Genomic DNA, 27,993 nt, shown 5'->3' on the forward strand with positions numbered 1-27,993 from the left:
TATATTTTAGTTGCAGTGTTTTTTTCTCACTCTGCTTTTTTCTGTTGTGTGTTGATAGAGACTTCTGCTTCTCTGTTCTTATTCTGCTTACTGCTGATAACATTTTTTTTTGTTGTTTTTTTCTCCTTGGGCTTTCCTTAGCTTGGCCACTGTGTAAGTACTTTATGAATCAATAAATTAGGATATGTTGACATTTTAGTACTGAAAAATGTTAGTATTATGGGTTTATGCTACAAATATCAGTTAGGAGTATTTGTAAACTAAACAGAGTTGAGCACTGAAATCTCTCATCCTCATCCTATTTTCTGTTTTCACAAATGGAATATTTTTTCTATATATTATAAGAAGTAGAGATTTTCTTGTAGAAGTTTGACTTTTCAACAGAGAAATCATTAACAGCAAATAATGAAATTGTAAAGACTTACGCTTATCTTCTCAAAAGCATAAATTTTTCATGTTCTGAAAAGCAGATTATGTTCCTTTGAAGTGTTTGCCTAAATTGTTTCTTGCTTTAATATCGATATGGTCTACATATAATGCTCACTGCGACTTGAAGCAGTGTTTCTTAAGTCTATTTGTGAAGAACCTGGTGGTGGTTGTTTTTTAATTTCCACTCCATCATAAGCCAATACTTTGGCAAAAAATATAATAAAAATAGCCATAGTTCTACCCACTGGGTTCACAACCCTTCAGCTGTGGAGTTGGTTGGTCTTGGTTTTCTTGGGGGGGTGTAGACCAGCCTCCAGGGAGGTCGGCCTCTGTGTGACACTCCCCTTCAGAGCTCACATCAGGCATCTCGCAGTGATCTGCCGTCACCTGAAAAAATAGAAAAGACTGAATGTAAAGACTCCCACTAAAAAAACTGAATAAAGTGATCCCAAAGATCTGTGCAAAATTCTGCTTATCATATAAGCAGCCAGGGAAATTGGCAGGTTTTGGTCCAGAGTTCCACAGACATATTGCATCTAAAATAGTGAAATAAGGACTCTTTAAATTTTTACATCAAAATGTGAACAAGTAGAAAGTGTTATCAATTTGGTATAGAATCTTAAAATAAAATTTCATTTTTTTAAGTGAATAGAGAAACTACCATGTCCTTTGGCCCATAGTAGGTTCCCGATAAATGATAGTTTCTCTTATTAGATCATAAGTTTCCTGAACAGAGGGTCACAGCTTGGAAAACTGCACCCTGCACAATGTTTTAACACGTAGTAAGAACTCAGATAGTTGCTGAATGGGAAACAAAAAGATACTCTGACCTTGGTACAATGTGCTTTTGGTTTTGGGGAAGATGAAAATGACTTTCTAGGCTTTCATGGTCTCCTTCAGTTGTTTTGCCGCTACATGATGGAGAGTTATATCTGAAATCTGTAAAAATCAGATATAACAGTAGTGATTTCTCATGTATAACGATATTCGTTAGATTTCCAAAAGTCAGAAATGAAGAAAATTCTTGTGGGTTGACGGAGACTGTTTTGCCTGTGGTGATGCAGGGTGATCTCTGTCTTCTGTTTCTTTCTCTAATGATTTTCAGACTTATGTGGAATGGGACATCGTGACTAGTGGTTGGCCCTTTGCATTGATGATTTTTTTTTTTAGTTGATAAGTTTTCTCTTTTTCTTTGGTGCTAAATTCAAGGCTATCTCTCCTATTTTTAATTTTTTGGTTTCACCCTTCCAGTAGGTGACCACTTTCCCCTGTTTGGTTTGTGTTTCTCTAGCTGAGATCTGGAGGTGCGCAGGTACTAGAAGGCTGCATTGCTGAAATCCACAACATCAGCAGCCTAGACATCTCTGATAATGGTAAGTCAGAAATTAGAGAAGAAAACACATAGAAATATTATTTGAAGGAAGTTAGTAAAGGCAAAATAGTCTAATCCAATCTAGACACCTTAATAAAACTGATATTTCACTCCTTGATTAGAGGACTATTTTTTCTTTTTCCACGATTTTTATAAATACTTTTTTTTTTCATGATAACTATAGCATTTATGTTTTAAGAGAGTACATTTATGGAATAATTTCATGTCAAAGTCTTGTTTGTTTCATGGCCAAAAAGTGAAAAGTCTACGCAGTAAAACAATTTAGTTAAAAAAAAAAAAAAGATCAGCAATATATTGATAACAATCTGAGTACAACCTTTTATGTTGGACTTGGTAGTTATAAAATTGAGGCCTTATTTATTTATACAAAAACCTGTTTCATTAGCTTTATTTCTACTGGTTATAGTAGTATGTGAGTATGAACCTGCAAAGACAAGCATGCTGTATGAATTTGTATAGACAACTTTATCTGCAGTCACCTCCCAGTGAACAGTATGTCAGAATCTTCTCTCACAAAGGTGTGGGGAGAGATGAAACTTTCTACTGTCATGTATCACCATTCCTTACTGACTTTATTTAACCCCTGGTTGCATAAGAGATTTAGATATGTCTTTGTGGAGAATGAATTTATCCCTGTGAAATAATAGGACATAAAAAGAAGGCAAAAAGTTCCTTCGGTGGGGGGGTTGGGGGGAGGCGATTAGAATCCCAGGGATTTCAGGACAGTACCGAAAGCCATCTAACTGCCTTGCACCTTTGCTTAATTGTGTTCCCTCTGAGAATTTATTTATCCACATGTGTGTTGATTTTCCATTTACTCTGATTCTTTCCAGGTTTGGAATCTGACCTATCTACCTTAATAGTGTGGCTCAGTAAAAACAGATCAATACAACACCTGGCGTTAGGCAAAAATTTTAATAATATGAAATCCAAGTAAGAGTTTTTTGCATTTTTTATATGACAATGATGAAAATAACCAGCCCCCTGAAAGCTTTTGATTTGATTCCACTGTTCACATCTTTAAAATCTCTTTAGAAATCTGACACCTGTGCTGGACAACTTAGTACAGATGATTCAAGATGAAGAATCAGTGAGTATTATTTTCAGCACTTTTGCCTAAAACCTTTCTTTCTGTTGCTGTTCTTACTAATTCTGTCCAGTGGGTTAGTGCTGATATGCTTTCAGATAATTTTATCTCTGCATACATTTTTTATTATTTTTTAAATGCAGTAAATATTCATGTTTTAGCACAGTTATAGAGTATACTTAAATTTACTTACTTTTCACTTTATTCAACTAATCACTAATTAAAGGAAGATTGAAACTAATAGGTGAAAAGAAATATACATGTACTCCTAAGCCCATCTTTCAATAAGCTGTATTACTTACTAGCTTCAGCTAATACACTAATCTGCAGGTATGAATTTTTACTCTCTAGTTGACTTTATGACTTAATCTCATGCTGAGAAACATCATATTGCTAATTTGAATTTCATCTAGTAATTGTGCAGAATTATAAGAGACTAAGAAAGTTGTTCCAAAAAAAAAAAAAAAGAAAGTTGTTCCACATCTTAAATTATGTCTAGAGCTCTAATAATCCTTATATTTTTATCCCCTTTAATTTTTCCTGGCTAAGACTTGGTGCATGGTAAAGAAATTTAATTTCAAATAGTATCCTATTTTGCTACCCTTAGACAGGCATAAGAAAAGATATTTTCTGGACCAAGTGAGAAGCACTCTACCATTAATTCCTTTCATTGAAACCTAGTGTATCACACCTTGTGTTTTACTGATGCTCTTTAGCATTTTGTCCATTTCCTGTCTTGGTCCTCAGCCACCAAAGAGCTTACATGGTTCCTCAAATCCAAATCAATTTGTATAATAAAGATTCATATTATTTGTTGCTTTTGTAGGTCATAGAAGTAATTTCCTATGTTAATCAAGTGAGATGTGTCACATTTTTTTAAAGTATGATTTTCCCTTTTGAATTTGTATAGGGTAATAGCAAATTCTGCTGAAACTGTAAGCTAAGTTTTCAGAGTAAGCCAGGGGGTCAGGAGAGATGGAGGCGGGTGCTTTTCCTTGCCTGCCTTTGCCCGTATCTCTTTGTTGGGGCTCTGATCTGGAGGGCAGGAGAAAATTCTGCTGTCACTGTGTGGATGTAATTTCCAACCTGTGGGCCAGAAATGAAACTCATTGTTACTTAATGAATTCAAGCACTGCTCTTTGTCCTCATTTGCCAATAGGCCCTATATTTTGTTACTGTTATACTGGGTTATTAAAGTTAAAGGCATAATTAGAATGTAATTTATACTTTTCAGAATTTATGCAGTTTGTTTACATATTAATTTGACTTTCTACCACCTTGCTGTATTTGAGATTTTGATTTCCCAAAGTTGGCCCAGTTTTGAAAGATTGGAGAAGCCAGTATTGCAGAATCTACAGAATCATGTTTAATAATCATTCCCAAATATTTGTTTCTTAGCACATATTTTAGGAAAATTTATGTTAATTTCATGTTTTGCCTATTACACAAGGGTCTTTAAATTCTGTTCCTATAATTTTCAAAGTTTCTTACTCAAAGATAATCTTGATATTTAAAGCACACCTAAAAACATATTTGCAGATGGTAAAGTTTGATATATAAATGTGAATTCTGTCAAGTTATAAATTTGAGAAATGTGCTGCTAATAACATACAGTGAAAAGCCTTTTATGTTCATGTCATGGAAAAGTAGGTGGCTTTTTCAAAAAGCAATTACCTTCTTTTTTTTTTTTTTTCCTACTTCAGAATCAGTAATGTTCAAAACAATTTGAAATGATTAGGAGTTAAATCTTGTGACTATAAAAATTCCACCCATAACTGGCACCACTGGGCTGATTTTTTTTAAAGGTCTTTACATATAAAAAGGAAACTCTTTGCTTTTTACGTTGTGACCTTGTGTCTGTAGAGCTTGTTCTTAAACAGCCCATGGAATACTTCATTCGCCCAGTACTGCACATTATGTTCACTTGGAAAATCCAGACATACAGGTTCCAGTGTCGCCTTCAACTCTAGACAGTGGTTGTCAGGCTGCAGCAACCACAGTCAAGGGATAGTAACATTGAGGGGCCAAGATGACAGAGACTTTTGTTTTGAAGTATTACATACAAACCTATGCTATGACCAATAGAACAGTATGTGTTTGTCCTGGGAGTGCCTATCACAAGGAGGCATACTGTCAGATTAAGCATGTTCAGCTCTGAACAGGAACAGTAAGATTTCAAGTAATCATGTTACCTGGAAGTGCAGTAAATCAAGAAGGGATGACCTTATAAATATGCATTCAATTCTGGCTGTTCTATTCACATTAATGACTCTGCCTATTATTTTTAAGTGTTAACTGGGGTGTATTAGAGTTTGAATATAGTACTGGAAGTGGTGCTCAGCAGCTTGGAGACTTGGCAGCTTTCCAGTATTAGGAAGAAGCTGTAATATATCATTTCTGCAGGAGTTGAATAGAGCTCATTGAAATGATGGGATTACAGCTTTTTATTAAAACACCATTGCTTACATTTTCATTTAAAATATGAAGTTTCCCGAGTCTGAAGCATTTTTTGTTAAGTTTCTTCTATCTACTTGAATGTAGAATCTTAAGAAAATTGAAGCCACCTCCCTAAGCCAACCTGAGTCTAAGATTATTCAGGCTTTGGGGCTGAGATTTCAATTGCCTTAGCACTTACTATGTCATTTAACTTGAAAAAAATTGATTCTAACTAATATTAATATCTTTTGATTTTAATATAGATATATTACATTTAGAAAATATGGTCAAATTTTGATAATAAGGACAATCAGAAATTTTGATAATAAGTACAGTCACTCGGGAAAAGTGTAATCAAATGGATAATGCCAGTTTGTAAATGTATGAGTCTTTAAACTGTCGACACTGTCTTCCTGCCTCCTGGGCCTTTCTGTAGATGTGCCTTGAACATGTGCTGTATTAGAAGTCAGGGGCTTCCCAGGTGGCACAGTGGTTAAGAATCTACTTGCCAGTTCAGGAGATGAAAGAGACCTGGGTTTGATCCCTGGGTTGGGAAGATTCCCCTGAAGGAGGGAATGGCAACCTACTCTGGTGTTCTTGCCTGGAACATTCCATGGACAGAGGAGCCTGGCGGACTATAGTCCATGGGGTTGCGAGAGTCAGACACGACTGAGCATGCATGCATGAGAATCAGTGTTTATTGGTTGAATGGATGTGAATACACCCCAGGATTTGTGGTGGGGGATCCTACAGACCACCCAGGCGCATCTTGATAACCCGAGTCCCATAGGCCACCATGGAACCTGGTCATAGATGATCCTAGAAGCTGCTTCCCAGTAATGTCAGAACTGCTTATGGAATTAGGATATTGAATTGTTGAGTATAGGGGGGCCAACCTAGACTACCTCAAGCAACCCAGAAGACATCCAGATCCCCAGGGAAGTCTTAGTTCTGACTTTTAGAGCAACACTGGTTTTAAGTCCAGAAATCCTCACCATCTCATTAATTCAATTATGGCTGAAGAACTGGATTGAGAATTTAAATGCCCACAGTTCTAGGAAGGTGATATAAATAAGTGTGAGCAGGGTGTAAGTAGGGAGCCCCTTTCTTTTTTCTTTTTTGGTCATATTCTCTGCAGACCACGCAAAACCTGCCTCCAGGCTGAGTGGCTTTTGTGCTCAGTAGCTAAGTCATGTTTGACTTTTGCAGCCCTGCGGATTGTAGCCCACCAGGCTCCTCTGTCCTTGGGATTTCCCAGGCAAGAATACTGGAACAAGTTGCCATTTCCTTCTCCAAGTTGCCATCTTCCTGACCCAGGGATCGAACCTGCATCTCCTGCACTGCAGGCAGATTCTTTACCATTAAGCCACCTGGGAAGCCCCAAGTGGCTTTTAGTCTATGGCTTAAATGGACAATGAGTGGTCATTATACAGCTTATGGTAATGAAAAAGTCACATACGTTTGACTTTTTTCAAAAAAATTGGAGATACGCTTTTTGATTGGATCTTATAAGAAAAAGCTAACAGGGAACATCAAAAAGATGCAGGAAAAGCCAACAGAGGCTTTGTATTGTGAGAAGTTAAAAACACAGAATCGGCAAACAGACTGGTTCCTGTTCAGCTACTTTCTGTGTGACCTTGGTTGAGTCACTTAATCTTTCTATTTCTTATTTGAGAATAAGGGTAATAATACCTAATATAATATTGGGCTTCCCATGTGGTACTAGTGGTAAAGAATCCGCTTGCCAGTGAAGGAGATGTAAGAGACGTGGGTTCGATCCCTGGGTCAAGAAGATCCCCTGGAGGAGGGCATGGCAACCCACTCCAGTATTCTTGCCTGGAGAATCCCATGGACAGAAGAGCCTGTCAGTCTACAGTCCATAGAGTCACAAAGAGTTGGGCATGACTGAACTGATGTTGCATGCATAATAATACTTAAGTATTGGATTATTGGGTTGATTAAATGAGTAAACACATGTAAAAAGCTTAAACAGTCATTAATCATAATAAACATTCAATGACTGTCAGCTAGTGCTGATCCTGGCTGGATTTTATTTTACATTTCCTACTACTAGTAATTTAGTACCAGTATTCCTCTATTGGGCTTCCCAGGTGACGCTAGTGGTAAAGGATCTGCCTGCCAGTGCAGGAGACATAAGAGATGCGGGTTCGATTCCCGGTTTGGGTAGATCCCTTGGAGAAGGGCATGGCAACTCACTCCAGTATTCTTGCCTGGAGAGTGCCGTGGACTGAAGAGCCTGGTGGGCTATGGTCCACAGGATTGGAAAGAGTCAGACACGACTGAAGTGACTTAGCACACATGCATCATTCCTCTACTAGTATTTTAAGATGCCATTTTGGCCTTGTTTAGAAACGGATCAAAAAGGATAGTGTTGCCATACTGAAGCATAGACATTTTTGTGCAGTATTTTTATTTCTTCCCTTCCTCCACTTCAAAAGAGCTGGCATCTGCCACTCTGGGTATCTTTCCACAGCTTCCCTTAGAGGATAGGTGGGTGATATTCGGCACTGACACAAGCTCTTCATGTTTGACTCCCAAGGTCCAGAACCCTTGGGTCCCAGTCACTAGTGCCTTTTAGCCGGAAGTTTCCAAAGTTTCCACCTTGCGCTTGTGCAGTCGGTCCCACCCCTGGTGGTTTTCCATGAAGCAGGTCCCCTGAGCAGTAGCGGCCCTGATGTGACCATGTAAATGCTATCTGATGTTGCCTCCACAGCCTCTGCAGTCCTTGTCCCTGGCCGACTCGAAACTCAAGACTGGGGTCACCATCATCATCAACGCCCTGGGTAGCAACACCTCCCTGACCAAAGTGGACATCAGTGGGAATGGCATGGGGGACATGGGGGCGAAGATGCTGGCCAAAGCACTGCAGATCAACACCAAGCTCAGGTACGCAGGCCAGGCCCTCGGCCCCGACGGGTGGATGCTGGTTCTCAGGAAGGCCTCGAAGGGAGTCTGGCCCACAGGCATTGGGGACCTGCTGTGTCCGTGTGAGCCCGGGTTTCCTAGGAGACCAGCTGGGGAGCAGAGACGACAGCTTCAAGTCTTCTGTCAAAATATAGAGGAGAGCGTTCCCAAATTTAGACACAGTCATTCCTTCACACTGCTCTCTTCAGGATTTCCATTGTGAGATGAACCCGACTGAGAACCATTGCAATTTCCTGTTTCACAGCAGCGTTGACAGCTGACAGATGGGAGGGGAAAGGAGGGGCTTGGGGACAGTGCCAAACATGCAGAGCTGGGAAGACCGGAGGAATTGCACGAGGGGCTTCCCTGTATTGGTTGTGAGCCCAGAGTCTTATCTTCCCTTCCCACTCCTGCCGACATAAAGACCTAAAACCCAAGGGATCCAGGAAGTCCACTGGGTCAAAGGCAGGTTCATCCTGGAAGCCAACTCATCTGTTCATTGGTTTTCATTTGTAGTACTTCCCAAGCCTGGCTTTTCTTAAGGATAAGCCATGTGGTAGCTACTTCTCTTAGGACCAGTAATATGGTAACCATATTACCATCCACCATTTGGAGATTTGGCTGCTACCTAGCCCAGCGGTCTGGTGAAAGAAGAGTTAATAATTCACGCTGTTCCTCAAGGGCTCTTTCTTGCTGTTTCCTTGGCTCTCTGGTATAAGTCAGAACCTGTACCTTCTGTCTAAACTGAAGGCAAAAGCCCCAAACTGCAGCAGTTTCTTTGAAGGCCAGTGTGTATGTGAGGAAGGTCATTGAGGTTAGGAAGAGAAAGCAATTAAAGGCTGTGAGTCTGGGAGCATTCAGACAAATAAAAAGCCATTTCATGTGTCAGGTGAATTGACAAAGCCTAAAATACTTCTGAAGTATTCACAGTCTGAAAGGAAAGTAATACTTTTCTTCCAAAATAGATTTTGTGTTTAAAAAGTAAACAACCTCCTTAGATTACCCAAGGTTCTGCCAGCAGAGTGAACTCGGTTGCTGGGACTGTTGGTCACTCCACATCAGGGCAGTGATGAAACATCAGAAAATACCAGATGGTCTTTCTAGCTGTTTACAATAGAAAAAAAATCTCAGTATCTGAAATTCTTTATGTTGGTCATGAGACTGTGTAGCCTCTTATATAAAAATAGCTTCAGCCTCAGACTTAAGTACTAGGATGGTATTTGGAGAATATGTTGGGAGAATATCAGGGAAGTCCGGATTTAGGGTTTTCTGGCTGGTTAGGCATTAGGTGATATAATGGTCAGTTAATGTGTGTACTGTTGCTTTTAAGGTTTTTTGTTTTTTGTTTTTTTTATTCCATCCTCCTTGAGCAGAGAATGGCTTTGGAATCTAATATTGGGGGAAATGCTCATCCTTGCTTTGTTTGAAACAGTGCTGAATGTTATTCCTAGCTCATTGTGCTAAGCTACCTAGACAGTGTTGCCTGTGAGAGATGTATCTGCAGTGGGAGAATCATTTCCTCCATTCCTAACTATCTGATCATCTTTGTGATTTGGTTTCCAAACAGGACTGTTATATGGGACAAGAACAACATTACCGCACAAGGCTTTCAAGATATAGCTGTTGCTATGGAAAAGTAAGTTTTACGTAGGACTTCTTTCTAGAAAAATAGAAAAGAACCAGTGGTGTTTGTGTTATCAACGGTGTAATACAGGTAATGATAGATTAACTCAGACCCAGACTGTCTGATTCTCAGTCTACTCCTCACCAGCCATGACACCTGGAAATACATTGACTTTCTTTTGGTGTGAGTTTCTTCATCCATAAAATGAGGGCATAGATGCTCATTCTGCCAAAGTCACAGATATCATGGTGGAGGCCCACACAGTGCTCACCTTGCTTCTTTCTTCTTGTGGTTTCAAGCCTGTTTCCGCAGGGTCTTACTTTCTTGCCCAGATGACAGCTCTGAATCCAGTGGTGAGAAAAAAGCTGGGCTCCGGAAAATAAAGTCAAAGTGAAAGTCACTCAGTTGTGTCTGACTCTTTGCGACCCTATAGGCTATCCAATCCATGGAATTCTCCAGAATACTCTAGTGGGTAGCTGTTCCCTTCTCCAGGGGATCTTCCCAACCCAGGGATTGAACCCAGGTCTCCTGCATTGCAGGTAGATTCTTTACCAGCTGAGCCAGCAGGAAAATAAAAGCGAACTTGAAGAAGTGGCAAGGGCAGGGCTCGCTCATCTCACTTCTCTTAAAGGCTTTCTTTATTACCTTTGTAACTAAAGTCTGCGATTATTATTTATTGTCAAATTTACTATCCCGGTAAATTGAATATGGAAAGAAGAATATAAAAGTGGCCGAAAAAAAAATGCTAGGAAAAATAAAAGCTCTTTCTGAGCTTTTCAGCCTTCATATTATATTCTAATGGCAGAAATGATCAAAGCAGATGTACAGCATTAAAAACGAGAGGTTGCAAAATGTGGGATGAAAATTAGGGGGCAGGGATATAGGAGTTGGTGCCCTGGGGAAGAGAAGAGGATGCATTTTCCCAGGTTTCCCTCCATGCATGGCCCCTTATGTGGAGCTCTCATGCCCAATGTGATGACCTGGATAAAACCCTAGGCCTGGAATTAGGAGTTCTCCATTCAGTCCCTCATTCTGTCATCAACAAGCCTATGATTGTGAACAAAGCATTTCAGCTCACTGATTTTTTTTTTTTAATAAAGTGAGAATTCAGAGTAAATTGTCTTTCAGTACCTTCCAATTCTAAATCCTGTGGTTCTCCTTTAGCCAGAAGGTCAAAGTTGGTGCCACCTCCGGCCATCACTAAACAGGGATAAGGCAGCTTGTACCATCAGTCACCATGGCCACCCTTCCCGGGAGCCTTCTGTGACTGCACAACCTATAATTACACCTATTGCACCACAAAACCTTTGAAAGGAAACCGTTATTTACCAATCATTGCATTTGGGTGCTAACAGCACAGCTGCCACCCCAGTGATGTTGCAGACAGCCAGCCAAGACAGGTCTGTGAGACGCCAAGAGTAGGGCTCCCTGGGTTACAGCTTCATATATTCTGTGCTCCAAGACGCCAGTGGTGTGAAACCACATTTGGTTTAAGTAAACCATGCTGGTCTGAAGCATGATGCAAAGTGGTGAGGGAAAAGAAAATCCCAAGTGTGCCAAAAAAAAGATGTACTGTCCCTTAGTTTCAGCTGTCTGGCTCCTCTTAAGTCAAACAAAAGCAATTCTGCTCAAGCAAAGTTGAGGTAAGAATGAAAGTTACAGAAATCACAGCCTTGTCTTTGCTGGCTATTTTACTTTAAAGTCACCCTGTAAGTTGGACTGGATGAAGAACTTTTTTTTTTTTTTTTTCCCATTAGGTAACCATCCAGATGACTGCTATTATTAAGATGACTGTTTATTTTCTTTATTATTTCTTCATTATTCATACCTGTTTGAGGAGTTGTTAATTTATTCTTCCAGTAGAAGCCATCTAACTAACCATAAGAATCACACGTCAAGTGCTGCTTCTTGTTTAGAGACCTGAAATAAGCCAGCTGTGTGAAGCCTATGCCTCAGCTGCTAACATGTGGCCTACAAGGTCAATTCTGAGTGTCTTGTTGTGAAACACATGCATTTGGGGTGGGAAAGAGAAGGTGCCCGCGGGGCCTGAGTTTGTGGAAGGGGAGCAGGTGTGGACATTTCACCCTGACCCATAGCTCTTTGTAGCAAGGTCAGGAGCAGAGGCCTGAGTGCAGCTTTAAGTATTCTCATGCAAAAATGACTTACCCTTGCATTCCTGTGTCAACCAGTCAGCAGCCCTGAGGTGATAAATAGACCCAGAGTTGCTTTACCTGGTGTCAAGAGCCTTGGGTTCTCGGGGTAGGGTGCAGACTGCCAGGCCCTCAGAGGTCAGGGTGTTGAGCCAGGCAGGAAGGTTTTCTAAAGACAGTCACTGGTCTTGGACTCGCTTATTTAAAGGAGCCCAGAGCCTGAACAGACTGTTATTGTGGATGCTCATGTCCTTGGCTTGGCAAGCAAATGTTTGGTTCTATTTTGGGGTTTTTGTCTACTGTTCGGGGCCTGTCATCCATCATCAGGGGTGATCAAGGTACCTTCAGATCTGTTGGTGATTGAAATCCAAGTGAGTGAGTTGATCTGGACATTTCCCCCTAGCCTTTCTCTCAGTCCATCTCTGCAATTTCAGTTTGAAAGTCCTGTCCTTGCTGTAATTGAAAACCAAAAGCAAAACAACAAAACCAGTTTCCTTCAAATTCTGTCAGTTTTGCAGACAGCGTGACGAGGTCACCCGTGGTGTCGCACACGTGGATAGAAAAGAAGGCTGACCCTATGATCATGGGGCCTAAAACGTTCCAGTAGTTTAGAATTTTCTAAGACACTTTGGCAATTCTCTTTTCAGATTTTTCAAAGAAGAGTGTGGAATTAAAGTAATAGGAAGTTATTTTTAATAAACATACCATTTTCTCCTTTTTTCTAGGAACTACACGTTGAGATTTATGCCAATTCCTATGTACGATGCTTCTCAGGCCTTAAAAACAAACCCTGAAAAGACAGAAGAGGCTCTCCAGAAGGTACTGAAGGATCAATAGCTTAATTATAATAAATTCATATTTGAATGAAATTATGTAAATAATAATTCTGAACGTATGAACAGTGTTTTGTATTTTACAAAGCTAGTTTCATATGTTTGTATTCTTGTGATTATGACTGGATAATGCATGACTGGGGGAGGAATAAGATAAGAAAGATTAAAACTTGTGAACTTTAGGTGGAGTGAAATAACATTCTTATAACATCAGCATGCCAGAGCTCAGGCATGGATAACTTCCTGTTTATCCTTTGGAGAATATGTAGAAATCCGTGTCAGCTAGCACATCCTTCATCCTCAGCAGGCTGAATCTTCCCTTCCTTCTTCATTGAGAAACAGGGTACTGTTGAGATCTCTCTTGGTCATCTTTTTCTACAAATGTGTCTGAATCCACTCCCATTCCCACTTCCTTTCTGGCAACCCCAGAGGAGGGTGGGTGCTTTCCCTTAGAAGCCCAGCCATCCATGGTGCCTCTGACCCCAGCATCTCTGCCCTTTGCTGGTAACTTGCCCCGCCAGTCATTCCTTCACATCTGCACTCTTTCATATCTCCATCCTTCTCTTTCTGTGGTTATGGCTGCCTTTATATCTACCGTTAGATATGCTCAAATATTTCCCGTCTGACTCCACATTTATGATGCTATCATTTGGGAAATCTCCGAAATCTTTCTTGCCTCTTTGTGCTTTCATCTGGTGGTGCCACCTTCTGTCCAGTCTCCCAAGTTTGACTTCTTTTTCCCTATATCATCTGCAGCCAATCCATCACCAAGTTTACTAACTGTGTAGCATAAATCTCTTCATTTACTCTCCTTCCCTCTATTCCTATAACAGATGCTTTTGTTCTAGCCTCATCCTCTCTCACCAGGATGGTTACATCCCTTTGTCTGTTTTCTATGCCACAGTCAAAAATAGCCATCTTTCTTCTTGGTGAATTTGATCAGACTAAAACCTTCCATCCAGTCCTCCCCAGAGGCTTTTAGGATCAAGCCTAATCTCCTTAGCTTGGCAAGAATTTCTACCCAGGATCTGTCTCCTATTCACTGTCAATTTCATCTCTTAACCACCCCATGGTCTCTGTTTTTCTCTACTTCAGGGAACTTGATAGAAATGCAGATTCTTGGGCCTCAGAACCTGAGGCAGGACTTAGCCATCTGTGTTTTTTGAGCTTTCCTGATGCTTTGTAACATTTGGGAATCACTGCTTGAGTCTAGATGATACTCGTGCTTACCCCACTACTGTACATGTCTGTTGAGATTGAAATCCAGCGTCAACCCATCCAGGAAGGCTTCTCAGAGTCCCTTTCCCCCAGTAGGTAGGTGGTTCTTCCACTGGCCTTGTGACATTGTTTTAAGTTACCTGCCTCCATTTTTTTTTTTTCCTCCCAGTGACTGAGCTCTTTGAAGGCAGAGCCTGCGATTTTCATCTTGTTTTATTCTCAGAAGCTAGTGCAGTACCTGGTATGGATGTTTAGATGTTCTTTAGACGTTCAGTGGATAAAGGGAGTAAGGTTGGGAGTGGAGGAAGAGGAAAGTGTGGGGTTGCAAAAGAAACCATCCTAAGATTTGTGTTCAAAAGATCCAAGTCAGATTCTTCCCAGCTTTGTAAGTTCTGTAAGTATTTAGTGTTTCTGAACTTTGGTTTCTTCATCTATATAAAAAATAAAGCTACCCACAATAACAGTGGTTAGCTGACGCTTAGGCTATAGTTCATGCTGGGTGCCTGACACTATATTAAATAATTTACATAAATTAATACCTGTCAACTTTAAATCCATGAGTTTTGTTCTATTATATCCTCATTTTATGGATAAGAAAACTGAAAGTGTGTCTAATTTGCCTAAGGTCTCCATAAGGATCAAATGAAGTGGTATACATGAAAAGCAATTTGTTGACCATAAAGCAAAATACAAATGTTATGTATCTTTATGCTTTCCTAAAGGATATTAGTCAGTTTATAACAGAAGACATATTCTATAGAGATGAGGTTTCTGATTTCAGATTAGCCATGCAGAGTTTGTAACTCATCATTCCCATTCTCACAACAAGAAAAAAGCTTAACAAACAGAAAATGAGTGACTTTTCTTAGGTCTGCCAGAGAATTGAGGTGACACCGCTGACTGTCACCCTGGAAACGGTAATACAGAAAATCAAAGCTGGGATCAGCTTACCAGGAGCAGAAGCTGGTGGAGCCAGTAACTCAGAGGAATGATTCAACAGCAATTGATGGAATTGTTGCAGGCTTAGTGTGGACTAATTTGAGAGCTAAAAACTCTTAGAGGTTCAGTCTTAGGTAGGCTCTGACCCTTGCCTGAGTTTAGTTATAAGAACTCCAACATGTTATCACAGTGAAGATTGGAGGATAATTCGCTCACATTTCTGGCAGGGGGATGGGAAAAGGTAACTGTTTTGAAATACACTCAGAACATGCTATCCTCTGTAACAAAAGCCAACCCTCAAGAGAAGCTATTCTATGAGAGCCTTACCTGACCTAGTGGAAGGTAGACCACTGTATCCCCTTCCAGCCTTTTGTTTCACATAAAGGAGAGGGTAAAAAAGAGGGCCAAGAAACACTTCTAAAGATTACAGTCCAGGGACTCAGACCTAGTTTTTTTTCTTTTTTTAAGCCTAAATTTAATCTTAAGATTATAGAATGTTTCCCCTCCCTATTACATTACATCACACATCAACTATAATAACAGTGAATAAAAACTGAGCAAAGCTGTAAGACACTATTTAAGAAGGCATTTCTAGGGAAACCCCAAAATAGCAGGAGAGACATAAACAGGTTGATAGAAGAACTTAAAGCCCCTGGCATACACAGTTATAGCAGACATTCAACACAACCCAGTTTCTAGCTGAATGAACATAAAAGCTTCACATTAAAAGACTGATGACCTCAGTGCCTGTTACTAGATATATCATATCTGGCTTTCAACAAAAAATGACAAGGCATGCTAAAAAACAAGAAAAACCACAATATGAGGAGCCAAAGCAAATATCAGAACCAGTCTCAGATATGATAGAGTTTGGAATTATCAGACAGGTCATTAAAACAATTATAATCAAATATGTTAAGGGCTTTAATGGAAAAGTAAAAAAAAAAACATGCAAGAAAAGATAGGTACTAAAAGCAGAGAGAGAGAGAGGAACTAAGAAAAAAAGTCAAAAGGAAGTGTTAGAAGACAGAAATACTGTAACAAACAAAAAAATGCCTTTTATTAGCTCATCAGTGGGCTGGAGACAGTGGAGGAAAGAATCACTGAGTTTGAGGATATGTCAGTAGAAACTTCCCTGAAAAAACTTTGCCACTCAAACATTTTTTTTTTCTAAAATATTCCCTCCAGATTGAAATGCAAAGAGGAAAAATAGAATAGGAGGAAAAAAGTTTCCTAAAACTGGGAAAAATTGCAAAACATTGAATAGCCTTGTAATGGGAATATCAGAAGGAGAAAAAAGAGAAAGCAACAGAAGTAATAACTGAGAATTTTCTGAAATTAATGACAGAAACCAAACCACAGATCCAGGGAACTCAGAGAACACCAAGCAAGATAAATACCTCCCCCCGCCCCCTAAAAAGTCAACATGTAAGCACATCATATTCAAACTGCTGAAAATCAAATCAAGGAGAAAATGTTGAAGGAGGACAGGGGAAAATACCTCTTGCATATTGAGAAATGAGGACAAGAATTATATCAGACTTTGAGTCAGAAATCATATAAACAAGAAGAAGATAGAGTGAAATACTAAAGTCTTTGGAAGGAAGAAAAAAACAGACTGGAATTCTGCATCTAGCAAAATTTTTCTTCAAAAATAAGAAATAAAGACTTTCTAAGTGGTGTTACAAGGGATGAAAGGGAGAAATTGGCAATACTGTCATTAATGTACCCGTACTACTTGTGAAATGGACAGCCTTGGAGTTAATCTGAGTATAACTTACAGTTGGCCCACCTTATCTACATCGATGGGCTCAACCACCCATGGACCATGTAATGCCATAGTATTTACTATTGAAAAATATCTGCTTATAGGCACACCTGTGCAGTTCAAACCCGTGATGTTCAAGTGGCAATTCTAGTGTTATTTGAAAGAAGAGTTGAATTAATTGTAAATGTACTTTGCAGACACTAGGGTAACCACTAAAATATTTATAATTCTCTAAGAAAGGAGAAAAAAGTGAATCATATATAATGCTTAAAATCAGAGAATGCAGAAAAGGAGAGGATAAAAAAGAACAGTATGCAAATATGTTAATTATAAAATTTGTGTTTTTTAAATGAAAATTGTTGACTTTAAAGCTCATATTTATTGTTTTCTTTCCCTGTAGTACTTACTATGCTTTCATATATTCCATTTTTCATTGTCACAGAACCCAGTCCTCTTGCCCTTTTACTCTACTGAAGAGCAATATTATGATTCTGTATTCAATCTTTATTATTTTAAAATATAAGATTCCTTTATTAAAACACATTGTTTTTTGCCTATGTGCTGCTACTATTTTCAGCAGTGAGACTGAAGATGTCTAATGGACTCTAGACTGTCTCCCAGGCCACTGCTGCCCAGGGGTATTGGCAATGTGATAATGACACTCTTGGCTCTTCCCCTTTCCATTTGACCTGAGTCAAGCCCCTGTCTTGTCCTGGTTTTATGCCTTGGCACCTAAAGGTGCATAAAAGGAAAATTTATCCTGTTAATTCAAGATGCAAATCCTTTTCAGTGGTGATGTGTACATGACTGTTTTTAAAGACACTTAGTGTTGTCTTTCTTCTCTCCCTGTACTAGCTTTTAGAAATGAGCTTTGAATATTAATTTTTTTCTAAAATTTTCCCTCCAAGCTCAGTCTGTGAAGCACGGTTGGTGCCCCTGGGGCAGTCCTGGAAGTGCGTGGGCCTGCCTTGGGTGCACTGCCTGTATGAGCGGAGCCTCCTGAGTAAACAAGCTGCTCTCAGAACTGGCCCATGGCCAGGGCTTAGTGAGGCCAAACGCAGAACAAGTAACAAAGCAAAAGCACCGCAAACTAGGGGGCAATGTGTGTCTTTCAATTTCAGGCAAGAATCTTTTTTTAGCAAAGATATTCTATCTGATGGTAATGTCACCTTGGAAAGAGATGACTTCTTGGGAAGCAGCAAGAGAAAATTAACGTAATAAAATGTCATGGTATTAATGTGTCACTTTAATGATGCTTCATTTCAGGGGTCTTTCTGTTTTTATAATTTCTTCATTTATGTTTAGTAAAATGGTACATTTTGCTCTGCTCTGTAGTTTCCAAGGATGATAGTAATTATAGTCTGTTTTAATTGTTCCTAATTGGTATTAAGTAGTAGTCATTTTAGCATATGCAAAATTAAAATGAAAATGTAATAATGTTGAAAGCCTCATAGTTATTAGAAGTTCTTAGGGAACTATAGTGACAAATTAGAAGCCAAATGGTTAAGTTGCATTAATAAGGCAAAAGCAGCAACTTAAAAAAATAGATGGCATACTTAGTCATCTCAGATCATTCTTTAAAAAAACACCTTAATAGGTATTCATTATCCCCAATAGTTTATACTATGTTTTTTTGCCCAATGTGTATATTGTTCTTCTTAAATACTTTATTCCAATCTAGTTATCATTTGTATTTTTGAGTTTTTCATAAAATATAGTCTATGTATAAAAATATAGATTGTCAAGTAACTTTAGGACTTTTCATTTTCTGTAGGAATCCATTTTCTAATTTTTGATAATTTTGCTAAAATTATTCCTATTTTTTAAAATACATGTAAACCTGGTAGATTAAGGAAATTAGTATATAGCTTTGAGATGGACCAGCCTGTATCCTTCCAATTTTGTACCTGTTTTTTCCTTTAAAGAATTTTCTGAATGCTGGTGGATTCTACCCCTGGAATAAGGCCAAGAGGTTCAGAAAGGACCATCCATACTCTGTAGGGGTACTTATTTAGCTTCTGAACTGTTTATTGGTTAAAAATTTATGAGAGAGAAAGATTACAATCATGTGCTGAAAAGTGATGAAAAAGCAGTAAATGGGGTGTCTAACCCTGCAGGCAATTAAACATTTGCTCTTCTTTGTCAACTACTAAGTCACATAAAAATCACCCCTGTTACTTGCAAGTGAAATTGCTAACTAAGAAGACCTATAATGCATCTGATAGTCTATTTCCCCCTCTCATACATTCTGTGGGGTTAGGACCCTGGCAGGATATGTAAATTAGTTGCTTGGGTCTTCACTTCAGCAGCTGGCTGTTTCACTGATGACTTTACTCTCTGCTGAGTTGACATGTGTTCTTGAGAGAGACCTGTGCTTAATTTCCAGATAGAAAACTATCTGCTCCGGAATCACGAGACTAGGAAATACCTTCAAGAGCAGGCCTATCGCCTCCAGCAGGGCATTGTCACCAGCACCACGCAGCAGGTAAGAGGGTGCCAGTCTTCTCCCAGCGCCAGTGCTTCCTCCTGCTTACGCTGAACTGACCCTCATAAGAGCCAGAGACCAGGGATTTCTATCATTTGAATCATTTCCCATGGGACAGTAAGAACCCATTTCTGAAAATGACAACAAATGTAAGTAGAGTCTGGGGGAAGATGTAGAGGGAGGAAAATGTAGGTTAATTCTTATACTAAATATACAGTTTTCATTGCTGATGATTTTGTGCATTTTAAAACTGTCAGTAAGGTGCTGTTCAGTTGCTAAGTTATGGGCATAATGACTCTGTGACCCATGGACTGTAGCATGCCACGCTCCTCTGTCCTCCACTATCTTCCAGAGTTTGCTCATATTCATGTCCGCTGAGTCGGTGATGCTATCTAACCATCTCATCCTCTGCCATCTCCTTCTTCTTTTGCCTTTAATCCTTCCCAGCATCAAGGTATTTTCCAGTGAGTCAACTTTTTGCATCAGGTGGCCAAAGTATTGAAGCTTAACTTCAGCTATAGTCCTTCCAGTGAATATTCAGGGTTCATTTCCTTTAGGATTGACTGGTTTGATCTCCTTGCAGTAAGATGTGATTTAGATTTATATGTAACTATTAGGAACCCTAGATTATAGATGATAAAATCTGAGGGTAATCAGATTTAATACATTGGAGACCTTCTGTTCCAATTTTTCTACTCCATTTCACTTCTCTGAGTAGGAAACAAATTCCCAAATTCTTCTGAATAATTAAGAATTTGTTGAATGTTAATTAATACTCAAGTGCTGAAGAGAAACTAAAGTATTCTTTTCTTTTACTTCATTCTTTTTCTCTCTACTCAACTTTAAAAAAGTGTGAAATATTTTCCTCCAAAAACATAGCCAAACCCAAGGATCATAAAATATTTGAGGAAAATCTATAGGATGTCAAAGAAAGAAGATACAGCAAAGAACTGAGCTCAGATGGTTCAAAGTAGAGCAGAAAACTTAAAAATTTTTTTAAATTTAATAACTTCAGTGGAATTCAAGAAAATATTATATCCATAAAATAGGAATTAGCTGCTATGAAAAGGAGTAATGGGAGGACAGGAAAGAATGCTTAGCAATTGAAAAATATGGAAACTATAATATAGAATTAAGTTAACTGATAGGGCACAAATTAAGTTACTTCTTTGGTAGAAAACAGGGAAAATCTTTATAACATGCAGTAAGACAGATGAAAAATATGAGAGAAAAGTAAGTCAAAATAGTGAATAGATTAAAAATGACCAATAGCCTTCTAATAGGAACTCTAGAGGTTAAAAAGAAACATCATAGAAAAAGTTAAAAGAGTAAAAATAATAGAAAAGCATTTCATATGAATGTTGGAGTTGATATAACCTATTGAAATTGATCTAGAGGGATGAGTAAAGGACCATACTTGGTCAGAACACTTAGAATAAAGGAAAAAAAAAAAAAAAAAACCATCTTAAAGAGTTCCAGAGAGAATACACAGGTCATCTTACAAGGGAACTATCCTAGAAACAAATGAGGTTTAGCCATTTTATCAGACAGAGTGAGGGCAGAATAAAATTATATTTGGACAGGGAATCAGAAATTTTACCCCCAATATTCCATATGAAAAACTGATTTTTTGAGGAAATTCTCCAGCAAAACAGAAGAAAGTATTCAGTTCAGTTCAATCGCTTAGTCATGTCCATCTCTTTGTGACCCCATGGACTGCAGCACACCAGGCTTCCCTGTCCATCACCAACTCCCAGAGCTTACTCAAACTCATGTTCATCAAGTTGATGATGCCTTTCAACCTTCTCATCTTCTGTCGTCCCCTTCTTCTCCCACCTTCAATCTTTTCCCAGCATCAGGGTCTTTTCAAATGAGTCAGTTCTTCGCTTCAGGTGGCCAAAGTATTGGAATTTCAGCATCAGTTCTTCCAAGGAATATTCAGGACTGATTTCCTTTAGGATGGACTGGTTTGATCTCCTGGTGTCCAAGGGACTCTCAAGAGTCTTCTCCAACACCATAATTCAAAACCATCAATTCTTCAGTGCTCAGCTTTCTTTATAATCCAACTTTCACATCTATATACAACTACTGGATAAACCATAGCTTTGACTAGATGGACCTTTGTTGGCAAAGTAATGTCTCTGCTTTTTAATATGCTCTCTAGGTTGGTCATAGCTTTTCTTCCAAGGAGCAAGCGTCTTTTAATTTCATGGCTGCAGTGACCATCTACAGTGATTTTGGAGCAAGAAAAGAAAGTCTGTCACTGTTTCCATTGCTTCTTCATCTATTTGCCATGAAGTGATGGGAACAGATGCCATAATAATCGTTTTTTGAATATTGAGTTTTAAGCCAGCTATTTCACTCTCCTTTCATCAAGAGGCTCATTGCTTTCTGCCATAAGGGTGGTATCATCTGCGTATCTGAGGTTGTTGATATTTCTCCCAGCAGTCTTGATTCCAGCTTGTGCTTCATTGAGCCCAGCATTTTGCATAATGTACTCTGCATATAAGTTAAATAAGCAAGGTCATAATATACAGCCTTGAGATACTCCTTTCCCAATTTGAAACCAGTCCATTGTTCCATGTCTGGTTCTAGCTGTTGCTTCTTTATATATATATATATATATATATATATATATATATATATAATATATATATATAAATTTATTTATTTTAATTCGAGGTTAATTACTTTACAATATTGTATTGGTTTTGCAATACATCAGCATAAATCCGCCACAGGTATACATGTGTTCTCCATCCTGAACCCCCCTCTTTCCCCTCTCCCCGTACCATCCCTCTGGGTTGTCTCAGTGCACCAGCCCCAAGCATCCAGTATCATGCATTGAACCTAGACTGGTGATTTGTTTCATATATGATATTATACATGTTTCAATGCTTCTTGACCTGCATACAGATTTCTCAGGAGGCAGGTAAGGTGGTCTGGTGTTCCCATCTCTTGACGAATTTTCCAGTTTGTTTTGATCTACACAGTCAAAGGCTTTGGTGTAATCAATAAAACAGAAGTAGATGTTTTTCTGGAATTTTCTTGCTTTTTCTATGATCCAATACATGTTGGCAATTTGATTTCTGGTTCCCCTGCCTCTTCTAAATCCAGCTTGAACATCTGGAAGTTCACGGTGCATGTACTGTTGAAGCCTGGCTTGGAGAATTTTGAGCATTACTTTGCAAGTGTGTGAGATGAGTGCAATTGTGTAGTAGTTTGAACATTCTTTGGCATTGTCCTTCTTTGGGACTGGAATGAAAACTGACCTTTTCCAGTCCTGTGGCCACTGCTGAGTTTTCCAAATTTGCTGGCATATTGAATGCAGCGCTTTCACAGCATCATCTTTTAGGATTTGAAATAACTCAACTGGAATTCCATCACTTCCACTAACTTTGTTCATAGTGATGCTTCCTAAGGCCCACTTGTTTTTGCATTCCAGGATGTCTGGCTCTAGTTAAGTGATGATAACCACCATCATGGTTATCTGGGTCATTAAGATCTTTTTGGAAAAGAAAGTATACAATAAGAAACTGTGCCAGAAATGAAATCATTGAAGTTATAAAAGCTGAAAGAAAGCTTTAAAAAATTGCCACTTTGGGGCAATCTGCTTTGAGCTGCAGAATTAAAAGGTATACTATTATTACATTATTCCTCTATGAATTCCATAATCATAATTCTGTACTGTGCATTTTAGTGGATTTAAAATTTTAATATCAACTTAGACAAGAAGGGAACACCTAATTATTATTATACTAAAAATATGTAAATACTGGAAATCTTAATGTAAAAATAATGAAACTAAAGTTAGGTGTTGAAGAGGGAGAAAGATAAGTTGAGTATAAGTATACTGAAGTTTTTGTTTTACTTTTTATTTAGAAGTATACTAAAGTTTTACTTTTAGGATAAACCTCTCTAATTCATCAAAAGTCAAAAACACAGATGTAAATCTGCTGTTTGAAATGGAGGTCACCAAAATAATTTAAAAGCAGAGGGGTGTAAAAATTGTTTATTTCAAAAATGTTCTTTTCAGTAGATTGAGAGGAACCAACTGGTAGGAAAAGTTTTATTACTTGAAACTACTTTTTATGGTTTATTCTATTTTCTTATCCGTACAAATATCATTTTAATTTTTGCAGTGTCTTTGGTTTTGGCATCAGGGTAATGCTAGTCTCAGAGAATGACTTTGGAAGTGTTTTTCCTCAACTCTTGGGAATACTTTAGGAAGGATAAGAGTTCTGTCTTCTCTCAGTGTTTGGTAGAATTCACATGTAAAGCCGTCTGCTCCTGGACTTTGGTTTGTTGGGAGGTTTTGTTTTTTTTAATTGCTCATTTAATTTCATTACTGGTAATTGGTTTGTTCATATTTTTTATTTCTTACTGATTCAGTCTTGGGAGAGTGTATGTTTCTAAAAATTTATCTAGATTGTTCATTTTATTTGTGTATATTTGTTTGTTGTTGTTTAGTTAAGTCATGTCTGACTCTTTGCAACCCGCCATGGGTTATAGTCCACCAGGCTCCTCTGTTCATGGAATTTCCCAGACAAGAATACTGAAGTGGGTTGCCATTTCCTTCTCCAGGAAATCTTCCTGACCCAAGGTTCAAACCTGTGTCTCTTGCATTGGCAGCTGGATTCTTTACACTGAATCACTTGGAAAGCCTGTATTTGTTTGTTGTAATCTCTCATGACCCTTTGTATTTCTGTGATGTTACTTGTAACTTCTCTTTATTTCTGATTTATTTATTTGAGCCCTCTTTCTTTCTTTCTTTTTTGATTAGTCTGGCTAAAGATTTATCAGTTTTGTTGATATTTTCAAGACAGACCACAAAGATATCTTTTCAACAAAGCTTTTTTCAAAGAACTGCTCTTAGTTTCATTAATCTTTTCTACTTTTTTTTTTGGTCTCTATTCCATTTATTTCTGTTCTGACCTTTGGATTTCTTTCCTTATATCATGTTGGCCAATACTAACTTTGGTTTTGTTATTTCTCCTTTTTCTACTTTTTTTATGTGTAAAGTTAGGTAATTTACTTGACATTGTTCTTGTTTCCCAGGTTAGGCTTGTATGGGTATAAACTTCCTTTTAGAACTGTTTTTCCTGTGTCCCACAGATTTTGGGTCATTGTGTTCCCATTTTCATTTGTTTGCAGTTGTTTTTCTTTTTAATTTCCTCTTTGACTTCTTCAGCCTTCCATTTGTTGTTTAGTTGCATATTGTTTAGCCTCCACATGTTTGTGGTTTTTGTAGTTTTTTTTTTTTTTTTTTTTTCATGTAGCTGATTTCTAATCTCCTTACTGTTGTGGTCAGAGAATATGCTTGATATGATTTCAGCCTTCTTAAATATATTGAGAATTCTTTTGTGGCCCAGCCTGTGATCTATCCTGGAGAATGTTCCATGTACTCTTGAAAAGAATATGTATTCTACTGCTTTGGATAGAGATCCATTCTAATTTTTTGTTATTCCTTTTTTGTTTAACTTTTTGTTATTCCTTTTCCTTGAAAGAGAATGAAAGAGAGGTGTTCATAATAAATTTGTCATGTATGATCTTTCAAGTAGGTAAAATTATATGGATGACTTTGTATACATAAAGATTCAGGAGTGTTCACCAAAATGTAAATACTGGTTATCTCAGGTGCTGTGATTAGGTTGAGTTCTATTGTCTTCACAGTTTTGTTTGAATGCTTTATAGTAAGCATGTATTATTTATAAGAAAAGTACAGCAATATCTGTTAAGAAAAACATTAATTAAGAATATTAGTGAAGTAACAGGGAGTTTGGGGAAGGAAAATATTATTTTCGACCTTACCAATGCCTTAAACAGCTAAATTTTTTCCTATAAGGGACTAATATTAGCTTTTAGTACTTTATGGTTTGCTATTATTTCCTGGTTTTAGTGTTTAACATTAAAAGCAGTGAGAGAGTGAAAATCTTACACTGAACCTTTGCCTTTGGTTCCTTTATGAGCTACCATAACATTCAATGTCCTTTTAACTTTTTCCCTCATTCACAGGGGTTTTGTTGCTCATCCAAAAAAATTACTGCCGCAACCTTTAATGCTAATTTTTAAAAGTAAGTTTCATCTTCTCAGTCGAGAGGAAATTATACACAGGAGGCATATACAGATGTTTAATTCTGTAGGGGTGACATCGCTCTGAATTATTCGAGTCATTATGTAGTAGGTATATTGCCACCTTTTCACTTTGGGGATTTCTTAGGACATGATGATTAGCAGTTTTCAGACTTTAATTGTTTCAGTCGCCTTAGGAGAGATTTATCTCCTCCTTATTGAAACTTCTTATTGAAGTTTCCAGAAATAGGAACACAGAAAGAATAGGCCCTCTGTGATTACTCCTGCTAACCGCATAGGCAGTCATCATTCCCGGGTGACACTGAAGGGATTAAAATGTGTTTTAATGAAACATTGAAGTCTCATAAAAGTTCATATATTTGTTTTTGTCTCTAGTCTTTGTTTAGGAAAGACCTTCACAAGACTCAACACTGCACCTATGCTTTTGATCTCTTATTTTCATCTTATAAATGCTCTTCATCAAGAGCCAGCAAACTTCTATAAAACAACCAAATAGAAGTTAGCCTTTGTAGTCCATATGGTCTCTGTTGCAACTGCTCAGCTGTGCTGTGATAGAGTGAAAGCAGCCAGACAGTATCTGCACACTTGAGTGTGGCTGAGCCAATAAAACTTTATTTATAAAAACAGGCTCCGAATTGCCTATAGTTTGCCAGCCTCTGCTATGTCTTCTCATTTTTTTTTAAAGACAATTTTATTGCCTAGAGCTATTTACTCAACACATTCTCTTTCCTTCCTTTCATGTGCAGGTTTTTATACTTGCTTTCATGGCTTCTTGCTACCCATTCACTTTACAACCTTTTGGAATGTGCCGTCTGTCCCTGTCTGTCTGCTAAGATGAGACTCAATGGACCTGGTCACCAAGTCAGAGGCCTTTTTGCCTCTTATCTTTTGATGAAAGGAGGCTGTATGTGTAGTGGTCTGACTTGGGGTCTCAAGTCAGATGACCTGGTTTTAAGTACAGATTCTGCTATTCCTTCTTGGTTGGAACTGATGTTAGTCGCTAACTAACCTCTTTAAGGCTTGGTTTCATCTGTAAAAATGGGAAAGATGACCCAAAGAAGGTGCTCAGATGATTAAATGGGATAATGTGTGCAAAGTACTTGGTTTCGTACCAGTAAACATTGTTTGTTGCTATTTTTTTATTATCACAATTGTCGTCATTATTATAGACCATCTTATCTTTCTTGAGATACACTTCTTGGTTCACCTGATAGTATGCTGTTGTGAATATCATTCTGTTGTTGTCTGTCCTCCTTTCTACACAACTCTTTATCCTTTCATCTTCCAAATGGAATCCTTTTTCAAAGTTTTGTAGATGGGGGAACAGTGGAAACAGTGTCAGACTTTATTTTGGGGGGCTCCAAAATCACTGCAGATGGTGATTGCAGCCATGAAATTAAAAGACGCTTACTCCTTGGAAGAAAAGTTATGACCAACCTAGACAGCATATTGAAGAGCAGAGACATTACTTTGCCAACAAAGGTCCATCTATTCAAGGCTATGGTTTTTCCAGTGGTCATGTATGGATGTGAGAGTTGGACTGTGAAGAAAGCTGAGTGCCAAAGAATTGATGCTTTTGAACTGTGGTGTTGGAGAAGACTCTTGCGAGTCCCTTGGACTGCAAGGAGATCCAACCAGTCCATTCTGAAGGAGATCAGCCCTGGGTGTTCTTTGGAAGGAATGATGCTAAATCTGAAACTCCAGTACTTTGGCCACCTCATGTGAAGAGTTGACTCATTGGCAAAGACTCTGATGCTGGGAGGGATTGGGGGCAGGAGGAGAAGGGGACTACAGAGGATGAGACGGCTGGATGGCATCACCGACTCGGTGGACGTGAGTCTGAGTGAACTCCGGGAGTTGGTGATGGCCAGGGAGGCCTGGTGTGCTGCGGTTCATGGGGTCACAAAGAGTCGGACACGACTGAGCGACTGAACTGAACTGAAGCTACTTCTACCATTTGACTCGCTCGTGTGGATGACTCCTGATCTGTCTCCTCAGTCCCTGTTTTCTTTAAACAGAAATTCCCTTTTTCAGCTGTTTGTTCAGCATCCCCATCCAGATGGCCCTCTGACAGCATGGAACAGCTGATTTCCCCATTTCTCTCAGAGACCTTGTCATTCACTGAGAATAGAATTCCTGGAGTCATCTTGGATGCCTCATTCGCTTTCTTCATTCAGAGTCACTATTCATTGCCCATTGATCTTCAAAGTGTCTTTTACGGCTTTTCTTTCTATTTCTCCTGCCTGACCTTTTGCTAAGGCTTTTTATTAACTCCTTCCTGTGTCTTTTACAAGCACTGCAAGAACTAGTTAACCCATCTTCCATGTCTTCTTGTGCTTTTTTTGTTTGCTGTTATTGTTTTTTGGGTATCTTTGTGCATTTTACAGCCCATTTTCTTTGTATCAGGGAAGCTAAGACATTGTGAGTGTTAAGGGATTTTTAGATATGCACAGTTGTGGGAGGAGCTGGAGGGATAGATGCTCTATGGTTTGCATGCAGTGGTTGAACTCTGTAGCCTGAGCCTGAGTCTTACACTATCTTGTCTTAGCTTAACATTCCAATCTGATCTCCTGCAATAAAATGCCTCTGTTTTTAATCGGGAAATAGGAATCC

General features: G+C 38.6%; 1 protein-coding gene across 5 annotated transcripts in view; it reads left to right on the top strand.

The window, feature by feature from the left end:
- CARMIL1 (capping protein regulator and myosin 1 linker 1) overlaps window positions 1–27,993 on the top strand; it is a 307,760-nt gene that overhangs the window by 214,273 nt on the left and 65,494 nt on the right. For 3 of the 5 annotated variants that reach the window (XM_018038752.1, XM_018038753.1, XM_018038755.1), the window contains exons 18-25: window positions 142–153; window positions 1,721–1,802; window positions 2,656–2,755; window positions 2,858–2,912; window positions 8,080–8,252; window positions 9,838–9,906; window positions 12,770–12,863; window positions 19,189–19,287. In XM_018038752.1, the coding sequence (XP_017894241.1) occupies window positions 142–153; window positions 1,721–1,802; window positions 2,656–2,755; window positions 2,858–2,912; window positions 8,080–8,252; window positions 9,838–9,906; window positions 12,770–12,863; window positions 19,189–19,287 (684 nt within the window). The remainder of the gene's footprint in view (window positions 1–141; window positions 154–1,720; window positions 1,803–2,655; window positions 2,756–2,857; window positions 2,913–8,079; window positions 8,253–9,837; window positions 9,907–12,769; window positions 12,864–19,188; window positions 19,288–27,993) is intronic. The other 2 variants (XM_018038754.1, XM_018038756.1) reach the window with 1 other exon arrangement.

This window comes from Capra hircus, chromosome 23 (genome assembly GCF_001704415.2).
Source record: "Capra hircus breed San Clemente chromosome 23, ASM170441v1, whole genome shotgun sequence".
NCBI classification, from domain to species: Eukaryota; Metazoa; Chordata; class Mammalia; order Artiodactyla; family Bovidae; genus Capra; species Capra hircus.